This window comes from Nematostella vectensis, chromosome 4 (genome assembly GCF_932526225.1).
Source record: "Nematostella vectensis chromosome 4, jaNemVect1.1, whole genome shotgun sequence".
NCBI classification, from domain to species: Eukaryota; Metazoa; Cnidaria; class Anthozoa; order Actiniaria; family Edwardsiidae; genus Nematostella; species Nematostella vectensis.
Genome location: NC_064037.1, coordinates 16,439,297 through 16,458,779, shown reverse-complemented (window position 1 = coordinate 16,458,779; position 19,483 = coordinate 16,439,297). Strand labels below are relative to the sequence as shown.

General features: G+C 41.2%; 2 protein-coding genes across 2 annotated transcripts; one reads left to right on the top strand and one right to left on the bottom strand.

Annotated features, from left to right (window-relative positions):
* Positions 1 to 9,256: 9,256 nt before the first annotated feature.
* LOC5513931 (cytochrome c1) lies at positions 9,257 to 14,411 on the top strand. The gene is made up of 2 exons (XM_048726500.1): positions 9,257 to 9,757; positions 12,656 to 14,411. Exons 1-2 carry the CDS (start codon positions 9,562 to 9,564, stop codon positions 13,273 to 13,275), a joined length of 816 nt encoding a protein of 271 aa, XP_048582457.1. The 5' UTR covers positions 9,257 to 9,561; the 3' UTR covers positions 13,276 to 14,411.
* A 529-nt stretch (positions 14,412 to 14,940) lies between these two features.
* Positions 14,941 to 19,293, bottom strand: LOC5513932 (2-iminobutanoate/2-iminopropanoate deaminase). The gene is made up of 8 exons (XM_032383540.2): positions 19,132 to 19,293; positions 17,178 to 17,238; positions 16,987 to 17,031; positions 16,854 to 16,908; positions 16,432 to 16,500; positions 16,043 to 16,098; positions 15,671 to 15,712; positions 14,941 to 15,396 (listed from the first exon to the last, which is right to left on the bottom strand). The coding sequence occupies exons 1-8, from the start codon at positions 19,194 to 19,196 to the stop codon at positions 15,355 to 15,357; spliced, it is 435 nt and encodes a 144-aa protein (XP_032239431.2). The 5' UTR covers positions 19,197 to 19,293; the 3' UTR covers positions 14,941 to 15,354.
* Between the last annotated feature and the right edge of the window lie 190 nt (positions 19,294 to 19,483).

The window sequence follows — 19,483 nt, the reverse complement described above, 5'->3', positions numbered from 1 at the left end:
GATTAAATCTTACAAATGCAATGTGGATAGTATCACTGTCATCTAAAGGTTTTAGACATAGAGACGTTTATTATTACAAGAGAAACTTATCGATAAATTGAGGCGGAGCAACCTAAATTGCATTTTTTATTTCACTTTTGAGTCAAGTGTTAAAATGGTTTATGTGTAGCGGACTAAAGTCAATCAGTTTGTATTCAAACATGACACTATTTGTGTCCAGTTACTCTAAGATTTACTGTTGCCATGTTTACAAGGCCCCGAAAATGGGAATGAGCCGTAAAGTTTATGTCGTGTATCTAATTGCTGGAAGCAGAGGGTTGAAACCTATTCATTTGAACAAACACCTGTCTTTCCATATGCGTGGATTTGATAAGGCAAGCTTTCAAAATCAACCCAAAATATATTTACAGTAATAGCCTCCGGCTCACGATAGACTATAAGTACTTTAGGTACTTTATTAGATTTCGGTCTGAAATTGTCTGTGTTTTTGTCTCTCTTTCTTGCTGTGTGGGCTGTAGTTTTTTTTTTTTTACGCAATCTTTTCCTTTACCGTCGTTCCTATATATTGATATTTAGAAATGAGATCAGTCGACCTGCAAGTTTGAATAAAACATTAAAGATGACAAAACAATTGTTACAGTCATGTTTTAGTCCTGTTTATTTTTTTCTTCAGTTTTTGCGCGTATTTTTGCGAGCCAAGCGGGTTACCGATCGACTCGCTCGTCTGCTCGCACAAAAAGGCTGAGAAGATGCAAGTGATAAAGAATTAGTTAGCATACTTTCAGAGATTGCTTGAGCTAGGGCTTATCAACATCATGAGAGACTTGAAGGCAATGTAGGAGAATACACTAAAGCAAAGTGATCTCACTTGCAAGTAATGACTCATAAAATTGAAATATTCATGAGTGAAAAGATCACGTAGTCTGACTATAAGAATGATTGGCAATATCAAACAGTGTATTGAGAAAGAAATCAAAACCACAAATGGCTGTGAAATAACTAACCCAAATGTAATCAAAAAGTAATATAGAAAAAGACAACTCTAATAAAAAAAGTTTTCTTGTTTTTCAAGTACGGCTCCAGTAGAATTGTTAGCAATAACAAGCAAAACACATTTTCGTCTACATTATATCCAGCCGCACTTTTTTATTTTCTTAGGACGTCTTTTATTTCCGACACAGTCTAACCCGTTCATAGTTTTTCAGCAATTTCAGGGTAAAATGTTCTAAATCACGTTCTTAAATTTCACCACAAAACCAACTTTGATGACATTAGAACTATTCTAGCCTAAGTTCAAACGTCGTATTATCCATGAGCCGTATTCAATGCAAATGCATGCAAACGAATCGAGTCGATTGTTTCATCTTCATTTGTACACATTTGCATTGAATACGGCTCATGGATAATACGACGTTTGAATTTAGCCTTTTATAAAGCTAAATATCACGGTCTCATGACTACCGCAATCGTTTGTCTGACGAGTTTAAAAAATTAGAAGGAAAGTTTTATTAACTTGATGGTTCGGAATGCCTACAAATTTACCCAGGGTACCAGAGGCTCCGAGCTTCGCGGCGACAACGATTTGAGCGTTTTGAGCTTCGATCAAAATTCCGAAGTGAAAGTGAAGATTCTTCTTAAAATGTTTCTTATGCGAAAAAGCGTGTACGTGCTTCAATCATATGGCACATGTATCCGGTCGAACTCGATCAACCGCAAAAAATAACAGATTTCCGGCTTACCACACTAGGATTTTTTACGTGATCATTGAATCTCCTGATCAACTCAAAGATAAAAACAATACAATCCACACACCACAAGAAAAAGATGCGAAAGGTTATGACTCTCTCTTAGTTTAAAAGAGTTCACCCATACGCCTTTTTTCGGGGTGCTTCGCTCCCTATGGGCAGTGCATTCGACTGACAATATCCCAAACGCTAGAAAGGTTACCAGCACTTGTCATCGATGAAACGGAAACATTATTCACGACCACGATTGCAAGCGATTGGTTACGATATTTTCATATACACTGCATTGTTTTTGGTTCTTATAAAAAAAGCATGTATTCTACAAACATTGGTTCGAAGTGACACCCTTTGCGTATGAGTACATGGGGGTACACACTGATAAGTGCGCATCAGTACATAGGGGTACACACTGATAAGTGCGCATAAGTGTACTCATGCGTACTGATCAATGTGTACCCCCATGTAATCATGCGCACTGTTCAGTGTGTACCCCCATGTAATCATGCGCACTTATCAGTGTGCATTCCCATGTACTCATGCGCACTTATCAGTGTGTATTCCCATGTACTCATGCACACTGGTCAGTGGGTACCCACATGTACTCATGCGCACTTATCATTGTGTACCCAATGTACTCATGCGCACTTATCAGATTGTAACCACATGTATTCATGCGCACTTATCAGTGTGTACCCAATGTACTCATGCGCACTGATCAGTGTGTACCCCATGTACTCATGCGCACTGTTCAATGTGTACCCACATGTACTCATGCGCACTTATTAGTGTGTACCCCATGTACTCATGAGCACTGATCAGTGTGTACCCCATGTACTCATGCGCACTTATCAGATTGTACCCACATGTATTCATGCGCACTTATCAGTGTGTACCCCATGTACTCATGCGCACTTTTCAATGTGTACCCCCATGTACTCATGCGCACTTGTTAGTGTGTACCCCATGTACTCATGCGCACTGATCAGTGAGTACGCCCATGTACTCATGCGCACTTATCAGTGTGTACCCCCATGTTCTAATTTGCACTGATCAGTGTGTACCCCATGTACTCATGCACACTTATCAGTGTGTACACCCAAGTACTCATGCGCACTTATCAGTGTTTATTTCCATGTAATCATTGGCACTTATCAGAGTTTACCCACATGTGTACATGCGCACTTTTCAGTGTGTACTCCCATGTACTCATGCGCACCGATCAGTGTGTACCCCATGTATTCATACGCACTGTTCAATGTGTACCCCCATGTACTCATGCGCACTTGTTAGTGTGTACCCCATGTACTCATGCGCACCGATCAGTGTGTACCCCATGTATTCATACGCACTGTTCAATGTGTACCCCCATGTACTCATGCGCACTTGTTAGTGTGTACCCCATGTACTCATGTGCACCGATCAGTGTGTACCCCATGTACACATGCGCACTGATCAATGTGTACCCCCATGTATTCATGCGCACTGATGAGTTTGTACCCCCATGCACTCATGCGCACTGATCAGTGTGTACCCCCATCTACTTATGCGCACTTATTAGCGTGTACGCCCATGTACTCATGCGCACTTATCAGTGTGTACCCCATGTACTCATGCGCACTGATCAGTTTGTACCCCCATGTACTCATGCGCACTTATCAGTGTGTACCCCTATGTACTCATGTGCACTTATCAGTGTGTACCCCCATGTACTCATGCGCACTTATCAGTGTGTACCCCCATGTACTCATGCGCACTTATCAGAGTGTACCCCATGTACTCATGCTAACTGATCAGTGTGTACCCCCATGTACTCATGCGCACTGACCAGTGTGTACCACCATGTACTCATCCGCACCGATCAGTGTGTACCCAATGTACTCATGCGCACTTATCAGTGTGTACCCCCATTTACTCATTCGTATTTATCAGTGTGTACCCCATGTACTCATCCGCACCGATCATTGTGTACCCCCATGTACTATGCGCACTGATGAGTTTGTACCCCCATGTACTCATGCACACTGATCAGTGTGTACCCCATATACCTATGCGCACTTATCAGTGTGTAACCCATGTACTCATGCGCACTGATCAATGTGTACCCCCATCTACTTATGCGCACTTATTAGCGTGTACGCCCATGTACTCATGCGCACTGATCAATGTGTACCCCCATGTACTCATGCGCACTTATCAGTGTGTACCCCATGTACTCATGCGCACGGATGAGTGTGTAGCCCAATGTATTCATGCGCACTTATCAGTGTGTATCCCCATTTACTCATTCGTATTTATCAGTGTGTACCCCATGTACTCATCCGCACCGATCAGTGTGTACCCCCATTTACTATGCGCACTGATGAGTTTGTACCCCCATGTACTCTTGCACACTGATCAGTGTGTACCCCATGTACTCATGCGCACTGATCAATGTGTACCCCCATCTACTTATGCGCACTGATCAGTGTGTACCCAATGTACTCATGCGCACTTATCAGATTGTAACTACATGTATTCATGCGCACTTATCAGTGTGTACCCCATGTACTCATGCGCACTGATCAGTGTGTACCCCATGTACTCATGCGCACTGTTCAATGTGTACCCACATGTACTCATGCGCACTTATTAGTGTGTACCCCATTAACTCATGAGCACTGATCAGTGTGTACCCCATGTACTCATGCGCACTTATCAGATTGTACCCACATGTATTCATGCGCACTTATCAGTGTGTACCCCATGTACTCATGCGCACTGTTCAATGTGTACCCCCATGTACTCATGCGCACTTGTTAGTGTGTACCCCATGTACTCATGCGCACTGATCAGTGTGTACGCCCATGTACTCATGCGCACTTATCAGTGTGTACCCCCATGTTCTAATTTGCACTGATCAGTGTGTACCCCCATGTACTCATGCGCACTTTTCAGTGTGTACTCCCATGTACTCATGCGCACCGATCAGTGTGTACCCCATGTACTCATGCACACCGATCAGTGTGTACCCCATGTACTCATGCGCACTGATCAATGTGTACCCCCATGTACTCATGCGCACTTGTTAGTGTGTACCCCATGTACTCATGTGCACCGATCAGTGTGTACCCCATGTACACATGCGCACTGATCAATGTGTACCCCCATGTATTCATGCGCACTGATGAGTTTGTACCCCCATGCACTCATGCGCACTCACCAGCGTGTACCCCATATACTTATGCGCACTTATCAGTGTGTACCCAATGTACTCATGCGCACTTATCAGTGTGTACCCCCATCTACTTATGCGCACTGATCAGTTTGTACCCCCATGTACTCATGCGCACTTATCAGTGTGTACCCCTATGTACTCATGTGTACTTATCAGTGTGTACCCCCATGTACTCATGCGCACTTATCAGTGTGTACCCCCATGTACTCATGCGCACTGATCAGAGTGTACCCCATGTACTCATGCTAACTGATCAGTGTGTACCCCCATGTACTCATGCGCACTGATCAATGTGTACCCCCATGTACTCATGCGCACTGATGAGTTGAGTTTGTACTCATGCACACTGATCAGTGTGTACCCCATATACCTATGGGCACTTATCAGTGTGTACCCCATGTACTCATGCGCACTTATCAGTGTGTACCCCCATCTACTTATGCTCACTTATTAGCGTGTACCCCCATGTACTCATGAGCACTTATCAGTGTGTACCCCCATGTACTCATTCGCATTTATCAGTGTGTACCCCATGAACTCATGCGCACTGATCACTTTGTACCCCCATGTACTCATGCGCACTTATCAGTGTGTACCCCCATGTACTCATGCGCAGTGACCAGTGTGTACCCCATGTACTCTTTCGCACTGATCACTGCGTAGCCCAATGAACTCATGCGCACTGATCAGTGTGTACCCCAATGTACTCATGCGCACTTATCAGTGTGTATCCCATGGACTCATGCGCACTTAGTGCGTACCCCATGTACTTATGCGCACTTATCAGTGTGTACCCCCATGTACTCATGCGCACTTATCAGTGTGTACCCCATGTATTCATGCGCACTGATCATAGTGTACCCACATGTAGTCATGCGCATTGTTCAGCGTGTACCCCCATGTACTATGCGCACTGATCATAGTGTACCCACATGTACTCATGCGCACTTATCAGTGTGTAGCCCCATGTACTCATGCGCGCTTATCAGTGTGTACCATCATGTACTCATGCGCACTGTTCAGTGTGTACCTCCATGTACTAATTTGCACTAATCAGTGTGTACCCCATGTACTAATGCGCACCTATCAGTGTGTACCCCCATGTACTCATGCGCACTGATCAGTGTGTACCACCATGTACTCATGAACACTGATCAGTGGGTACCCACATGTACTCATGCGCACTTATTAGTGTGTATTCCCATGTACTCATGCGCACTTATCAGTGTGTATTCCCATGTACTCATGCGCACTTATCAGTGTGTACCCACATGTATTCATGCGCACTTATCAGTGTGTACCACATGTACTCATGGCACTTATCAGTGTGTATTCCCATGTACACATGCGCACTTATCAGTGTGTACCCCCATGTACTCATGCGCACTGATCAGAGTGTACCCCATGTACTCATGCTAACTAATCAGTGTGTACCCCATGTACTCATGCGCACTTGTTAGTGTGTACCCCCATCTACTGATGCGCACTTATCAGTGTGTACCCCCATGTACTCATCCGCACCGATCAGTGTGTACCACCATGTACTCATCCGCACCGATCAGTGTGTACCCCCATGTACTCATGCGCACTCTTCAGTGTGTACCCCATGTACTCATGCGCACTTATCAGTATGTATCCCATGTACTCATGCGCACGGATGAGTGTGTACCCCCATGTACTCATGCGCACTGATCAATGTGTACCCCCATGTACTCATGCATACTGATCAGTGGGTACCCCCATGTACTCATGCGCACGTATCAGTGTGTACCCTCATGTACTCATGCGCACTTATTAGCGTGTACGCCATGTACTCATGCGCACTGTTCAATGTGTACCCCATTGTACTAATTTGCACTGATCAGTGTGTACCCCCATGTACTCATGCGCACTGATCAGTTTGTACCCCATGTATTAATTTGCACTGATCAGTGTGTACCCCATGTACTTATGCACACTGATCAGTGGGTACCCTGTTGTACTCATGCGCACTTATTAGTGTGTACCCCATGTACTAATTTGCACTGACCAGTGTGTACCCCATGTACTCATGCGCACGTATCAGTGTGTACCCTCATGTACTCATGCGCACTTATTAGCGTGTACGCCATGTACTCATGCGCACTGTTCAATGTGTACCCCATTGTACTAATTTGCACTGATCAGTGTGTACCCCCATGTACTCATGCGCACTGATCAGTTTGTACCCCCTTGTACTCATGCGCACTGATCAGTGTGTACCCCCATGTAATCATGCGCACTGATCAGGGTGTACCCCATGTACTCTTTCGCACTGATGAATGTGTACCCGCATGTACTCATGCGCACTTATCAGTGTGTACCCCCATGTACTCATGCGCACTGATCAGTGTGTACCCCATGTACTCATGCACACTGATCAGTGGGTACCCCCATGTACTCATGCGCACTTATTAGTGTGTACCCCATGTACTAATTTGCACTGACCAGTGTGTACCCCATGTACTCATGCACACTGATCAGTGGGTACCCCCATGTACTCATGCGCACTTATTAGTGTGTACCCCATGTACTAATTTGCACTGATCAGTGTGTACCCCATGTACTCATGCACACTGATCAGTGGGTACCCCCATGTACTCATGCGCACTTATTAGTGTGTACCCCATGTACTAATTTGCACTGACCAGTGTGTACCCCAGGTATTCATGCGCACTTATCAGTGTGTACCCCCATGTACTCATGCGCACTGATCTGTGTGTACCCCCATGTACTCATGCGCAGTGACCAGTGTGTACCCCAATGTACTCGTGTGCACTGTCAGAATAGAAATGTCGCACGGGATGGATTAGCGTGAATCTTTTATCGGGATTTTTGGGAAAAGTTATATGGATAACGGGATTTGAGGGTTATGTTGTAGCCCCTCTAATGTATACATCTTTACAACGAGGTTCGCCACATTCATGACGCCAAGTTTGGTAGCAGAAAAAAAGGTGCGGTTAACGTGGCTAGTAAAATTTTAATTTGTTTCTTTACTGGAACCCCTCTAACCCAAACTCGGGTAACTCGACCTCCACTCTAATTCAAACAGGGGTAACTCAAAATCCCCTCTAACCCAAACTCGGGTAACTCGACCTCCCCTCTAATTCGAACAGGGGTAACTCGAGATCCCCTCTAACCAAAACTCGGGTAACTCGACCTACCCTTTAACTCGAGTTCGGGTAACTCGACCTCCCCTTTAATTCAAACACCGGGGACTCGACCTCCCCTATAACTCGATATCGGGTAACTCGAGATCCCCTCTAACCCAAACTCGGGTAACTCGACCTCCCCTTTAACCCGAGCTCAGGTAACTCCTTCTCCCCTCTAATTCGAGCTCGGGTAAATTGACCTCCCCTCTAATTCTAACACGGGTAACTCGACCTCCCCTCTGACTCGAGCTCGGGTAACTCGACCTCCCCTCTTATTCTAACACGGGTAACTCGATTTCTCTCTAACCCAAGCTCGGGTTACTCGACCTCCCCTCTAACTCGAGCTCGGGTAACTCGAACTTCCATCTAACTCGAACACGGGTAACTCGACCTCCCCTCTAACTCGAACACGGGAAACTCGACCTCCCCTCTAACTCGAACTGACTTTGACATCCCAAGAATAAGTTCTTTTCGTTTTTCCTCCGATAACTCGGATTACCCGACAATGAACTGTTTCCCTTTACAGATAAAGTTAACGAGTATTCGACATTGGAGTCCGGTTCTCTCTTTTATAGACCCAATGAAGCGTGAATATAAAAGGGATGAAAGTGAAAAGGAGGAGGTGGGGAGAGAGAGAGAGTAGGCGAAGGGGCAGTATGGACGGGGGGAGGGAAAAGAGAGCCATTCCCAATACTCCTCATACCTTCGTGGCTACGAACACTAGGTGAAATGTACCCTGGAAACCTGAAGCTCTATTTTTTCAGCAAGGAAAAGGGAGAAAAGAAAGGGAGAAGAGAAAGGGGAGCGAGGTGCCGACTATATACTTTTTAAACTAACGGGGGGTGGGTAAGGCGGGCACGCAGGCATTGGACCCCACGGTAGGTAAAATGGCCAGTGCAAACACAACTTAGACCGAACCGCTAATTAAATTTGACAGCAACGTATTTATCTACGTTATTACAATTCCCGTTCATATATGTTTAGGAAAGCCTAATTGGTGCCGCGAAAAGGGAATGCATGATCTCTTTTGCAGGTGACTGTTCCTGTATGATATCGTCCGTTTGTATGCTTACGCACGATTACAGGTCGCAGGTAAAGCGATTCCCAGCTATAGAACCATAAGACGGGACTTTATCCGTTTTGAAGGTGACACTTAAACGACACTTTCAATCCCAAGACAAATATCGTCCGGTTTAAAGCGACAGCGTCGCTTAGCAACGCGGATAAACAGCTACAAACAGAAACGAGGTGGTTGTTACGTGTGTCAAAAGCAGGAAACGCCGCTTGTCATATATAGTGTGTCACACGACCCCAAGATCAAGGCAGCAACATAACACAACACAGTAAGGAAGGCTCTAACGAAACGGCACAGCAAGTGAGCGAGAAAACATCCGATTGACAGAATTGTAACGTGTTTTATCTAAAAGTCGCCATGGGTTGTAGTGCAAGTAACCAAGCGAAAACCACGGCTACACAACCAACGGTTCAGACGTCTTCAATAGTGGCGCCTACAGTGGCTCCAAACAACAACACAACCACACAATCCGCCAACCCTAAACCGGCGTCGAACGAGCAGGAGATTCAACCCTTGGCTTCGTCCAGCACGCCAAATGAACAGCCCAAACACGGTACGCTTTTGAATAAATGAATGACTATTGAAATACGCGCACTTGCTTTCTATACTAACTCCTTTCTACAGAGATTAAGCGGGGTATTTTTAGTGCAACTTAATACGTGCTTTAACTTCACCTCCGAGAACTTTATTTTATACTTCATAATCCATTGTCGCTTTTATTACTTTCCGCGCGCGCAAATTCGTCTGAGCGCGTTTTCGATTTCTTGTTGCGTTTGTTTTTCATGCCTTTCACAATCTTTAAGATTATCTCAAGTTTTACTGTATTTAAGCCGACACGTACGGCTGTGTTAGTCGCATTTTTAAATCGTTGTTCTTTGCGCTTTATCCATTAACGGATTCGAGACGATTTTTGGGAATGAGCAATAAGGCACCTCAAAAAATCATTAGAAATCTGTGCTACCTCACGTCTGTAGCGGCAAATTCGCCCTGTGCCTGATAACACGCGTGGTTTTAACTGAATAATAGCGTATGCACTTAAAGACGATAATGGTTTATGAATTATTTCGCCGACCCACTTTGCAACGTGTTTCGCGTAGTAGTGGGCTAAAAGAAAACAGTTTATACACCTTTGATTCAATATCCTAACTCTCTATTCTTTAAGGCAAAGTTTTTTTTTCTAATGACATTTCTTCTATCTGAGTCTTCCTTCATTGTCGCTTTTTTATTTCAACAAACTGCAGGCAGTCTTCAAACAACATTAAAGAGACAATAGAATGATTTGAAGTTTCTCGCCAGCAACTCAACAGGCGCTAATGATGAGGCAAAAATACAAACAAGTCGTAGTTTGCGGGACGATATTCTGTTGCCATGAGTACCACCTCAGAAACGATCAACCCTAATAAAAAACACTAAGTTTTCATTTAATCCAAGACAAGTTTACCTCAAACTCTTCAAATGATTGCTATAGTTACCCAAATATTTGAAGTTAAGCCTATAGATGTGTGCGTGTATTTTGCATAGTGCAAAATATGAACTTATTTCACAAGCTAACGAATAACTAAAAAAAAAAGGAATAACTTGACACTTCACACAGGTGCAGATTTTATTCCTATTTCTATTATTTTTTCCGGCGTATTTTAATTTTTATCTCACAAGCCGGAGTAAATTTTCTTTCTCGTTGCGCGATGCGACGCGACATCTACCTATATGAATAAGTATTTACTATCAACTGTCAAAATCCATTTAGTTTGAAGTCTCTAAAATTTGTTAAAGAACTAAACCGTTTTTCTTACCCAGTGCGTATATCCTTTTTTTTTTTGCACTGGAAATTTCACTTAATTGGCAAAGGCCATTTGTTCAGTCGATGTGTAATTACTACAAATCGCCTATTAACTTTTTAACAATAGATCTAATCCTTCATACTTGGCAATTTGAAAGTTAATGTTCCGGTTCGTAATGCTGTTTTACTGCGAAGAAAGGATCAATAACATTTGCTACCTCCCCTCGAAGGCTAATGGCGTGAACGATCTTGTATGTTCCATTCAGCTATTTGGCTTTTTATCAATTATGCAAATCAACGCTTTTACTCAAGGAAGTTATAGATCACCCCATAGATAAAACTACCAAAAACGACAGAAAAATAGTATAAAGCTAATGATGCTCACGTTTAGAGAAAGTTGTGTGTACCCAAATGGATCCATCGTTTTAGAATTTATCCCTTGCAATGTGACTACTCGTAAAGGTTACACATTCCCCCTCTTATTACTGGGATACCTGTGGTAGCCCAGTCATGAAATGCAATTTTTTTTTTTTTCGTGGTGCCGAGAAATCTCCTTCGAGGATGTGACTGATAATTTAGAGCAAATGGCCTGTTTAATAGCATGGATTCTAATAGATTCTTTCGTCGGTCGGCACACCGGAAGTAAACTAGTGCGATTGCCACTTAAAATGAAAAATTTGAAAATGGCCATGAGAAAGTTATATGTTTGGGGTATGAATCACATTCGTGTGATTTAAAAAATTAAAACAATACAAACTCCACTTGTGATGTCAACTTTTGATCCGTGAACATTGTCACAAAACAACTAGTCCCTGAAGGGGGAGGGGGCAACTTTGACCTTTTTCTCATTAAATGTCTTATGTGATCCTATGTTAATTTTATTTTGACACATGTTTTGATTATATGTCATATAATTTTACTTGATATTTGCAAAGACAAATGGATCAGGGTCTAAATTTACTTTGGAAAATAGCAGGTGATAAAGAAGAGTTCAGAAATAGCCAGAGAAAATAATTACTGTCTGAGAAACGATTTCAGAGATAAATGAGTATTTAACGATGAATAGGAAACCTATGAGATTACTTTTAAAAATTGAATTTCTTAGCTAAATTTGGAAAGGAATCACCTAGAATTAGCGTAGATTGTCTATCAAAGGGTTAGATCAAGACAGTATTTGCAAAAAGAAATAGCTCAACTTTTTTTAGTATAAAAGTTGAGACTATAGAGCAATAACAAATTTATTATATTTGATGATATTTTTTTATTTTAAAGCTTAATTTACAGCCATAATCTCTGTCTGGTCAGAAAGAATTTACATAATTTTAAAATGTGCAGAAACAGCTGAAATCATACCATAATTCCATGTCTAAAATAATTCACAAGAAAGAAATTTTGGATCCCCACTACAAATATAAAAAAAAAATATCTAAACCAAACTTAAGAATCTTATATATAAATTTGTCATCACAGTTAGACAATTTGTTTGGTGATATTGTAGCTAAGCCAGCAAGCAAGGCAAGGATTTTAAGATAGGGGCCAGCTGGGTTCATTGTTCTATCATGGATGGATTTCATTAATGTTCTTCATATTTTTATGGCACTTGGTCCAACCCTAGCCCATCCACACGAATTCTGTTCTAATATGTATCTAATAATTGATTATCTATTGTAGTTCCCACAAGCCAACCCCCGAACGATAAAGCTGATGGTGCAGGGTGTGAACAGGTTGAGCCTGAACCAAGAGAAGAGCCTGTAGGTGAGGAGGCAAAAGTTTCACATCAGGAAACAATAACTGAAGAACCTGCAAAGGAAGAGCCAGCAAAAGAGGAAGCTGCCTCACCATCTGATGAAACCACTACCGATTCCCCCGGGGATGCCTCTGCACCCACAGAGGAAGCACCCTCTAGAGATGAGGCTGCTGCACCTAAACAGGAGGAGGAAGCCCCCAAGGATGAGGCTGCAGCATTCGAAGAAGTAGCAGCAGCCACAGAAAGTACATCAGCAGCAACTGAGACTAATGATGCTAGTGCAGAGGTGAATGAAACAGACAAGTCCGCAGAAGATGCTTCTGAAGCAAAACCAGAGGATGATGCCGCAGAGGGTGCAGCAATCCCTAGTGAGGAGACGGGAGCGGCAGAGAACAAACCCGAGTCTTCAGCAACAGAGGGTGGTGATAAGCCTGAGGCAACAGCTGAAGTGACAAAAGAGGAAACCACAAAGGAGGGAAATGATGAGAGTGAAAAGCCTTCTGAGGACACACCAAATACAGAGGATAATTCAGAAGACAGTTAGTAGATGACTACCAAGTGTAGTTACTTTGAGCTCAAGGCTCACTCAAAGATACATGTCATTGGGCAACCTCAATCTAGTTTATGGTAGAGAGATAGGAGGTAATCAACATTGCCCCCTTTTACATGCTAGGATAGGAAAGAAAGACATGCTGCAGGATAGATGGAAAATCATCATGGTAAAATGATGTCACCTTTATATTGCTGCACAAAATGACATGAAAAATTCAGGTATAGAATAGGTGTAGAATCAATTGCATACATATCATACTGTTGGACGATTAAATGAGATAGATAAATATTATTTAGCCTGATTGAAACTCTGCACCCATTTTTTATGCAAAATAAGATAGGGTCAGCAATTAGATATTTAAGGAGGTCTTCAGAAATGTTGAGTAAGATATTTTTTTTGGTCATGGTTGTTTTTTATCTTTTTGGGTTGCTATATATATATATATATATTTGTAATCTTGTATTTGTATTAGCTTTTTGTTGGAATTCTACCACCTCTAAAATAGTTAATTGCCTGACCATACATAGCAAATAAAGCTTCTCTTTGCTGTTTTATCTGGAAGGACAATTTGCAATGTGGCTTTAATAGTGTTTATCATGCACTAAACTCCTCAATAAAAACCAAACTGTAAAAGATAGCAACATGGTAAATGTTAATTGCAAACCCATACTTGTCTGTTTCAAATTGGGTATTATTTAATGTTAGTAAAATAGTTGTATTTAGTTTGAGATATTTCTATAAAGAAAGCAAACTTCACATCAGCTATAAAAACATACTGGATATGTTAGTTCTAGTGACATATTCAATTCAAAGTTTTAGAAAGAGATTCTATATTTTTAAAATGGAAAATAAAAATGATTTATGAGGAATTCATTTCTGGATTAAAAAGGATTTAGGATGAAAACAACAGGAATTACTATGTGAAAGTTTTAAGTGGGCTTATATACTTACATGTTTCCTTATGGACACAGTAAATCATGTATCATAAACAACAATCAAGTGGGAAATTATAGCTTTCAAGTGATCCAGTAGAAAGATAGAAAATCGATTTTGCTGTAAATAAAGTCTACTAATTTTTGTAATGTACATAGCTTATTATCACATCAATAAAAGTGATGGAACACAAACTTTCACATGCTTAATCAGGCATGTACCCAGGGGGGTGTGAATGCAAACCCCCCCCCCCCCCCACAACGGCCGAAAGTCCACTTTCTGTTCTTAATAGACGTGCTATTTGTAGACAAAACTATAAAGCATAAGCTAGATCACTCTGGTATCTCACTAATCCATAAGTGCAGCCAACTCTGACAATAAAAGTCCTGTGGAAAGGCAAAAACATCACTTTTTGTTCTTTTGGGATGGTCAGTGGTCAGAAAAATTAGGTCCACTTTTTCAGATTTGCCCCCCCCCCCCCCCCCCCAAGAAAAATCCTGGGTATGGGCCTGTTAATTATGATGTACAATTAGGGGTTCATGAAAGGGCCATACTCCCTTGCTTTTGGTATGCAGGGTCATATAGTCAGTGTGTGAGCGGGCAGGGGGGGGGGGGGTGTAGCTACTGCCTCACAAAGGTAATATAAGACTGTATGCTTGAACCATGATTCTCTGTAGCATGGGTACAATGATACAGTATGCTTTTGTTAGTGAATAGTAAAACTTCAAGTGGGAAGAGCTATATTTCTTACAGTGTAAAATAATAAAAAACATACCAAAAAAACCTACATATCCCTTAAACCAAAACCCAACTGCAAAAGCTGTAGTCAGTTATTTGGTATCTTATAGAAAGAATTTACTGCAGTTTTCTATATTTGTTTCAACTTTCACTGATTATTTCCACAAGCTAAATCGCTTAAATCTTCTATCTTCAGTCATTCAAAATCCTCAAAGCATTTTGATTGGCTAGCCCTGAAATGGTTCCCAATCATGCTAACCAATCAAAAAACACCAAATTCTATTAGTTGTAATGGTAAAAGACAGAAAGTAGTAGTTTAGCAGAATAGAAATTATAAACTTGCCAACTGCAAGCTAATACTATACATTTCCCATATGGCAACTGACCATTCACTATAACCTACAGCCTACTCTTCTGCCAATCTGAAGGTTCATCAATCACCTGAAAAAGACAATCACCCTTACAACAGGGAATTGAGTGATACTCGGTCGACTTTTCAGGTTTTCCCCCAAAGCGTCTTAGACAGTACCCTTTAATTTAATCCTGCAAATCGTAGTATAACCATGTTTGATTTTCGGTGGTTCTTATGTTCTTAAACTACAAAATACACAATGATCAGTGCATGAGTTTTAATTCTTAAAATACACCATACTAAAGCCTTGTAGCAACTCTTATTACAACAAGATGGACATCTGATGCACTATTCATCCTTTACCTCCCCCACAATGGCTATGGCTTCAATTTCTACTCTTGCACCCTGAAAACACAAAGTGTACCAGTAAGGTGTTTATAAAGGGTTTGATTTTAGCACCTGTCTGTTACCCAAGGTAACCTCACATGCTACCAGGTAATGCTGTCAATTGGGAAAGTTACCAACAAAGCATTATTTATGTTCCTTTTTTTATTTGTTTGTCAGCCCTCTTAAATAAAGTTTTTAATCGTACGGGGATACTTAAATAAAAGTTAGCAATAAGAAAATCATTGTTATTTTAGCTCATGATTCCTTGGAAGAATATTCTTAAAATTTGCCAGAGACCATGCTCTTTAAAAAGTGTTGTCACTCCATTAAAAAGTGTCCTTCCTTCACCTTTGGGAGATTTGCGGCTTGGTATGCTGCTCTAGCTGGCTGCTTCTCAGTGAAATCTGTGGATTTGATCATGAACATGAACAATGTTATGATCGAACTTGAAGGCTACATTTCTGCTTCTGTAACCAATAAAACTTGTCCATATCCTTAGCTTGTAGAGAATTTCCAGGAAGAGAAAAGTTATCCAAACTTACACTTTTGGGACTGTAATTTAGTTTTTGTAATAGCAAGAGTTGGTAAAAATGGGAGATACTTAATCTTCATTAATCTTTGTATTTCAATATCTTTGGGGGTTGTAAGACGTGCATAATAACAAGTTGTCGGTAATAGGGGTGTACACGTCTGTGAGGCAAGAGTTGAATGAACCATTTCGCTTTCTTTATACTTACATGACTTGTAGACCTCGTTAACTGCAGCAAAATCATTGATATCAGCCAAAAGAACGGTTGCCTTGACAACTGAAATAATAGAAGAAGTAATGGTGGGGATGGTCATATTTCTTATCAGGATACATTTAAAATATAAAAGATAAATGAACTGGAATTCAAACCGGATAAATGATTCCCCCTTTTTTAAAATCTTGTTCCCATTCCCTTCACATTCCTCCCATTCCTTTGAAAGCCTAAATCTACTCAGTCTGCTGAGTCAAAAAACGACAAAAAACGAACTGCTGTCGACCATAACTGATGCTAAAACCAATAACTTGCTTGATTCTTTTGTTCTACAAAATATAAGGCATAGACAACCCTCTGGTAACAATCTCTGACCTATATCTCTAAAAAATATTCCTGAAAAGGTAAAAATAGGTTACCTTTGTTGAATGCAGAACCTCCAGCTTCTAGGATGTGTCCCATATTGGTCAGTGCCTTTAAAACAAGATTTAGTGGTGAATTATCAGAAGGAGAGTATCAATAAAAACCCTTATAAAATAATTCAGGGCATACCTGTTTAGCTTGCGTGACCACATCTTCACCGGCAAACTCCATAGTCTATGATTCCAGAAAAAGAGTATCAAACAAAGGAACCCAATGAGTAAAACTACAGTGCTCCCATATCTCTTTTCTTGTTAGTGAACATAGTTTGGCCTTGTATCTTGCCCCTTCCTTGATTTTTTTTTTCAGATTTTACAACTTACCTCTGGATTCAGCCCAATTTGTCCAGAAATGTACATTGTTTTGTCTGTTATCACTGCTTGACTGCAAATAATCACATTCAGTTACCATAATGTCATTCAAATAAGCACCCAGTGAGCTTATTTAATTTTTAAGGAGTTGGGGGGTATTTTATTTTGATGGAAAATACCAGATTTTGAATTGACTGAGAAAAAAACTTCATGTGTGATAAACTGAAACAGTAAAATTGTTGCTATACTCAATATTTACTCAAGATTTATACCAGAGGGTAGGCATGGGTGGATCCAGACTGATTCAAATGATTCCAGTAAATCACTCAAAATCCCAGAAAAATGTTTTTTTTTGTAGAATTGAATTTTAGAACGTCCAATTAAAAAAAATTATGCGCTTCTTCTGGAATCAATCAAGCTCTTCACCGATTGGTTACGAACCATGCTTAATCACTCAAGCTCGGTTTTGATTGGTTGCTATAATGCGAAAATCAGTTTGGAATCAGTTGACAATAAAATCCCGATACTTCCCCTGAGATAGAAGGCCTCTCTGTTTGTAATCTTTGTTTATGTAATCTTTGTTTATCGAGGGTAGCATATTTAACCGAATATACAGTTTTCTAACATATGGCCCTCAGTTAGTAAGCACTGTCACTGGGGGTGGTCACTGCCAGAGGGTTTATTGCGTCCCCAGTGGTTCTTTTATGTCCCTTCGGTTCAGGTTAGTGTAGTGCAGCTTGAAGAGACGGGACCTCCGGTTTAGTGTCCTTATCTGAGAAGACTGGAAACACGGGAGAATAACTTCAACTCACTTGTGACAAATTCGATTCAAGGCAGTACCCGGAAAAATCCCCAGTTTGAGCCAGGATTCGAACCTGGGCCACAGCGGTGAGAGGCCGACGCGCTAACACAATAGGCCACCCGTGCTTCCACAGTGTTTGCTGTAGTGTGCAATCTCTTTTACACATCTCTCGAACAGAAATCATGAAAATCGAAGCATGGCTTCACAAAATGCAGACATTCCTCGTGGAGAGCCTTCCTGCCGAAAGGAGGACTGCTATCCTTTTGATTATGGTGTAGAATTTGATCGAATTCAGATCCCGAGAAGTTGGAATTAATGGTGAAAGTGTGGCGACCGAATGATAGCTCTTTCCAATTCTCTATGACAATGGAAAGTGGTCGCCTTTGTGAGTGAAATACATATTGCTTTTGGCATCACCCCTGGGCAGTGTATTCTAAGTATATTAATGGCATTCTTGTTTACCCTGTGTAATTATTATCTGACTAATTAATAAATGAAGTCAGTAAGTTCTAAATGACCATAAGTTTAATACAGCACCGGTAAAACTTTAACTTAAATTTATTATCTGACTATATACATCCCTAAAATGCCGAATGCATCCCCAAAAGTTCTGATTGCATGTTTCAAACACGTAATTTCAAAAATTTCCGGTGGGGTATGCCCCTATACACTCCCCTCCCTTGATTGGTCCGTGACCATTTGAAATCAGTCAACCTTAGGTCTAGATCTATCCCTGGTAGGCTTATGGGGAGGGATTGCGGAGAGCCGGCTGGCAGGCTAGTAAGTTCATGGAAATCCTAAAGCAGGAAACCAATTTCGAGCTTTGGTGTATGCCATATCACAAAAATGATTGATCGCAACGATGAGTGGATATCATTGAGTGGTACAAGATAAATGTACTTTAGTAACTAACTTACAAAACGTTAAATCAGGAAAAAGGAACGTTTGATCGCTCTTGGAAACGTAGCACACGTCACAAGACAAACAAATAATTCAAAATTTACATTAATTAAGATGGAAGAAGCTTCAAGATACAAGGAAAAACTCGCTAAGTGACGTCCAGTAATTAAAGAGAATATGGAGAAAATCCAAACACGGTTTGGTTGGTAGAAAAATCAATCACAACACTAACAAAAACATCTAATGAAGACGGCAACGGCTCACCTATAAGCACCGATAGCTCCAGGAGACTTTAGTGTACTCACTATTTTTCTTACAGTTGCTGCCATTTTAGTAAAGAAAAGTTTTGGCAATTTTACCAGGAAACACGTTGCAGCTACTAGAGAAAATAAAGCGAAGGAGAGACTTGCGTTACATGTCACGTGACACAGACCGCGTGCGCTAACCAAAATTCCTTCCCTCCCTGCACTGATTAGAAAATCGCATACTGACACAATGATGTTTTCTCACCAAAATGCAAAATTCGAAATTGAGCAAATCAGCCAAAATTTAATTATGATTTTCATGACGTTGACTTAACGAAAAATTAAGTGAATTCTTAGCTCCTCACAGGCGA

Excerpts from the sequence above, each read along its gene's own strand:
- LOC5513931 (XM_048726500.1), top strand. The coding sequence starts at position 9,562 with ATGGGTTGTAGTGCAAGTAACCAAGCGAAAACCACGGCTACACAACCA. Across the intron at positions 9,758-12,655 it reads AAATGAACAGCCCAAACACG|TTCCCACAAGCCAACCCCCG; the intron begins GTACGCTTTTGA and ends TATCTATTGTAG.
- LOC5513932 (XM_032383540.2), bottom strand. The coding sequence starts at position 19,196 with ATGGCAGCAACTGTAAGAAAAATAGTGAGTACACTAAAGTCTCCTGGA. Across the intron at positions 17,239-19,131 it reads GGAGCTATCGGTGCTTATAG|TCAAGCAGTGATAACAGACA; the intron begins GTGAGCCGTTGC and ends GATTATTTGCAG. Across the intron at positions 16,099-16,431 it reads TAACGAGGTCTACAAGTCAT|ATTTCACTGAGAAGCAGCCA; the intron begins GTAAGTATAAAG and ends TCAAATCCACAG.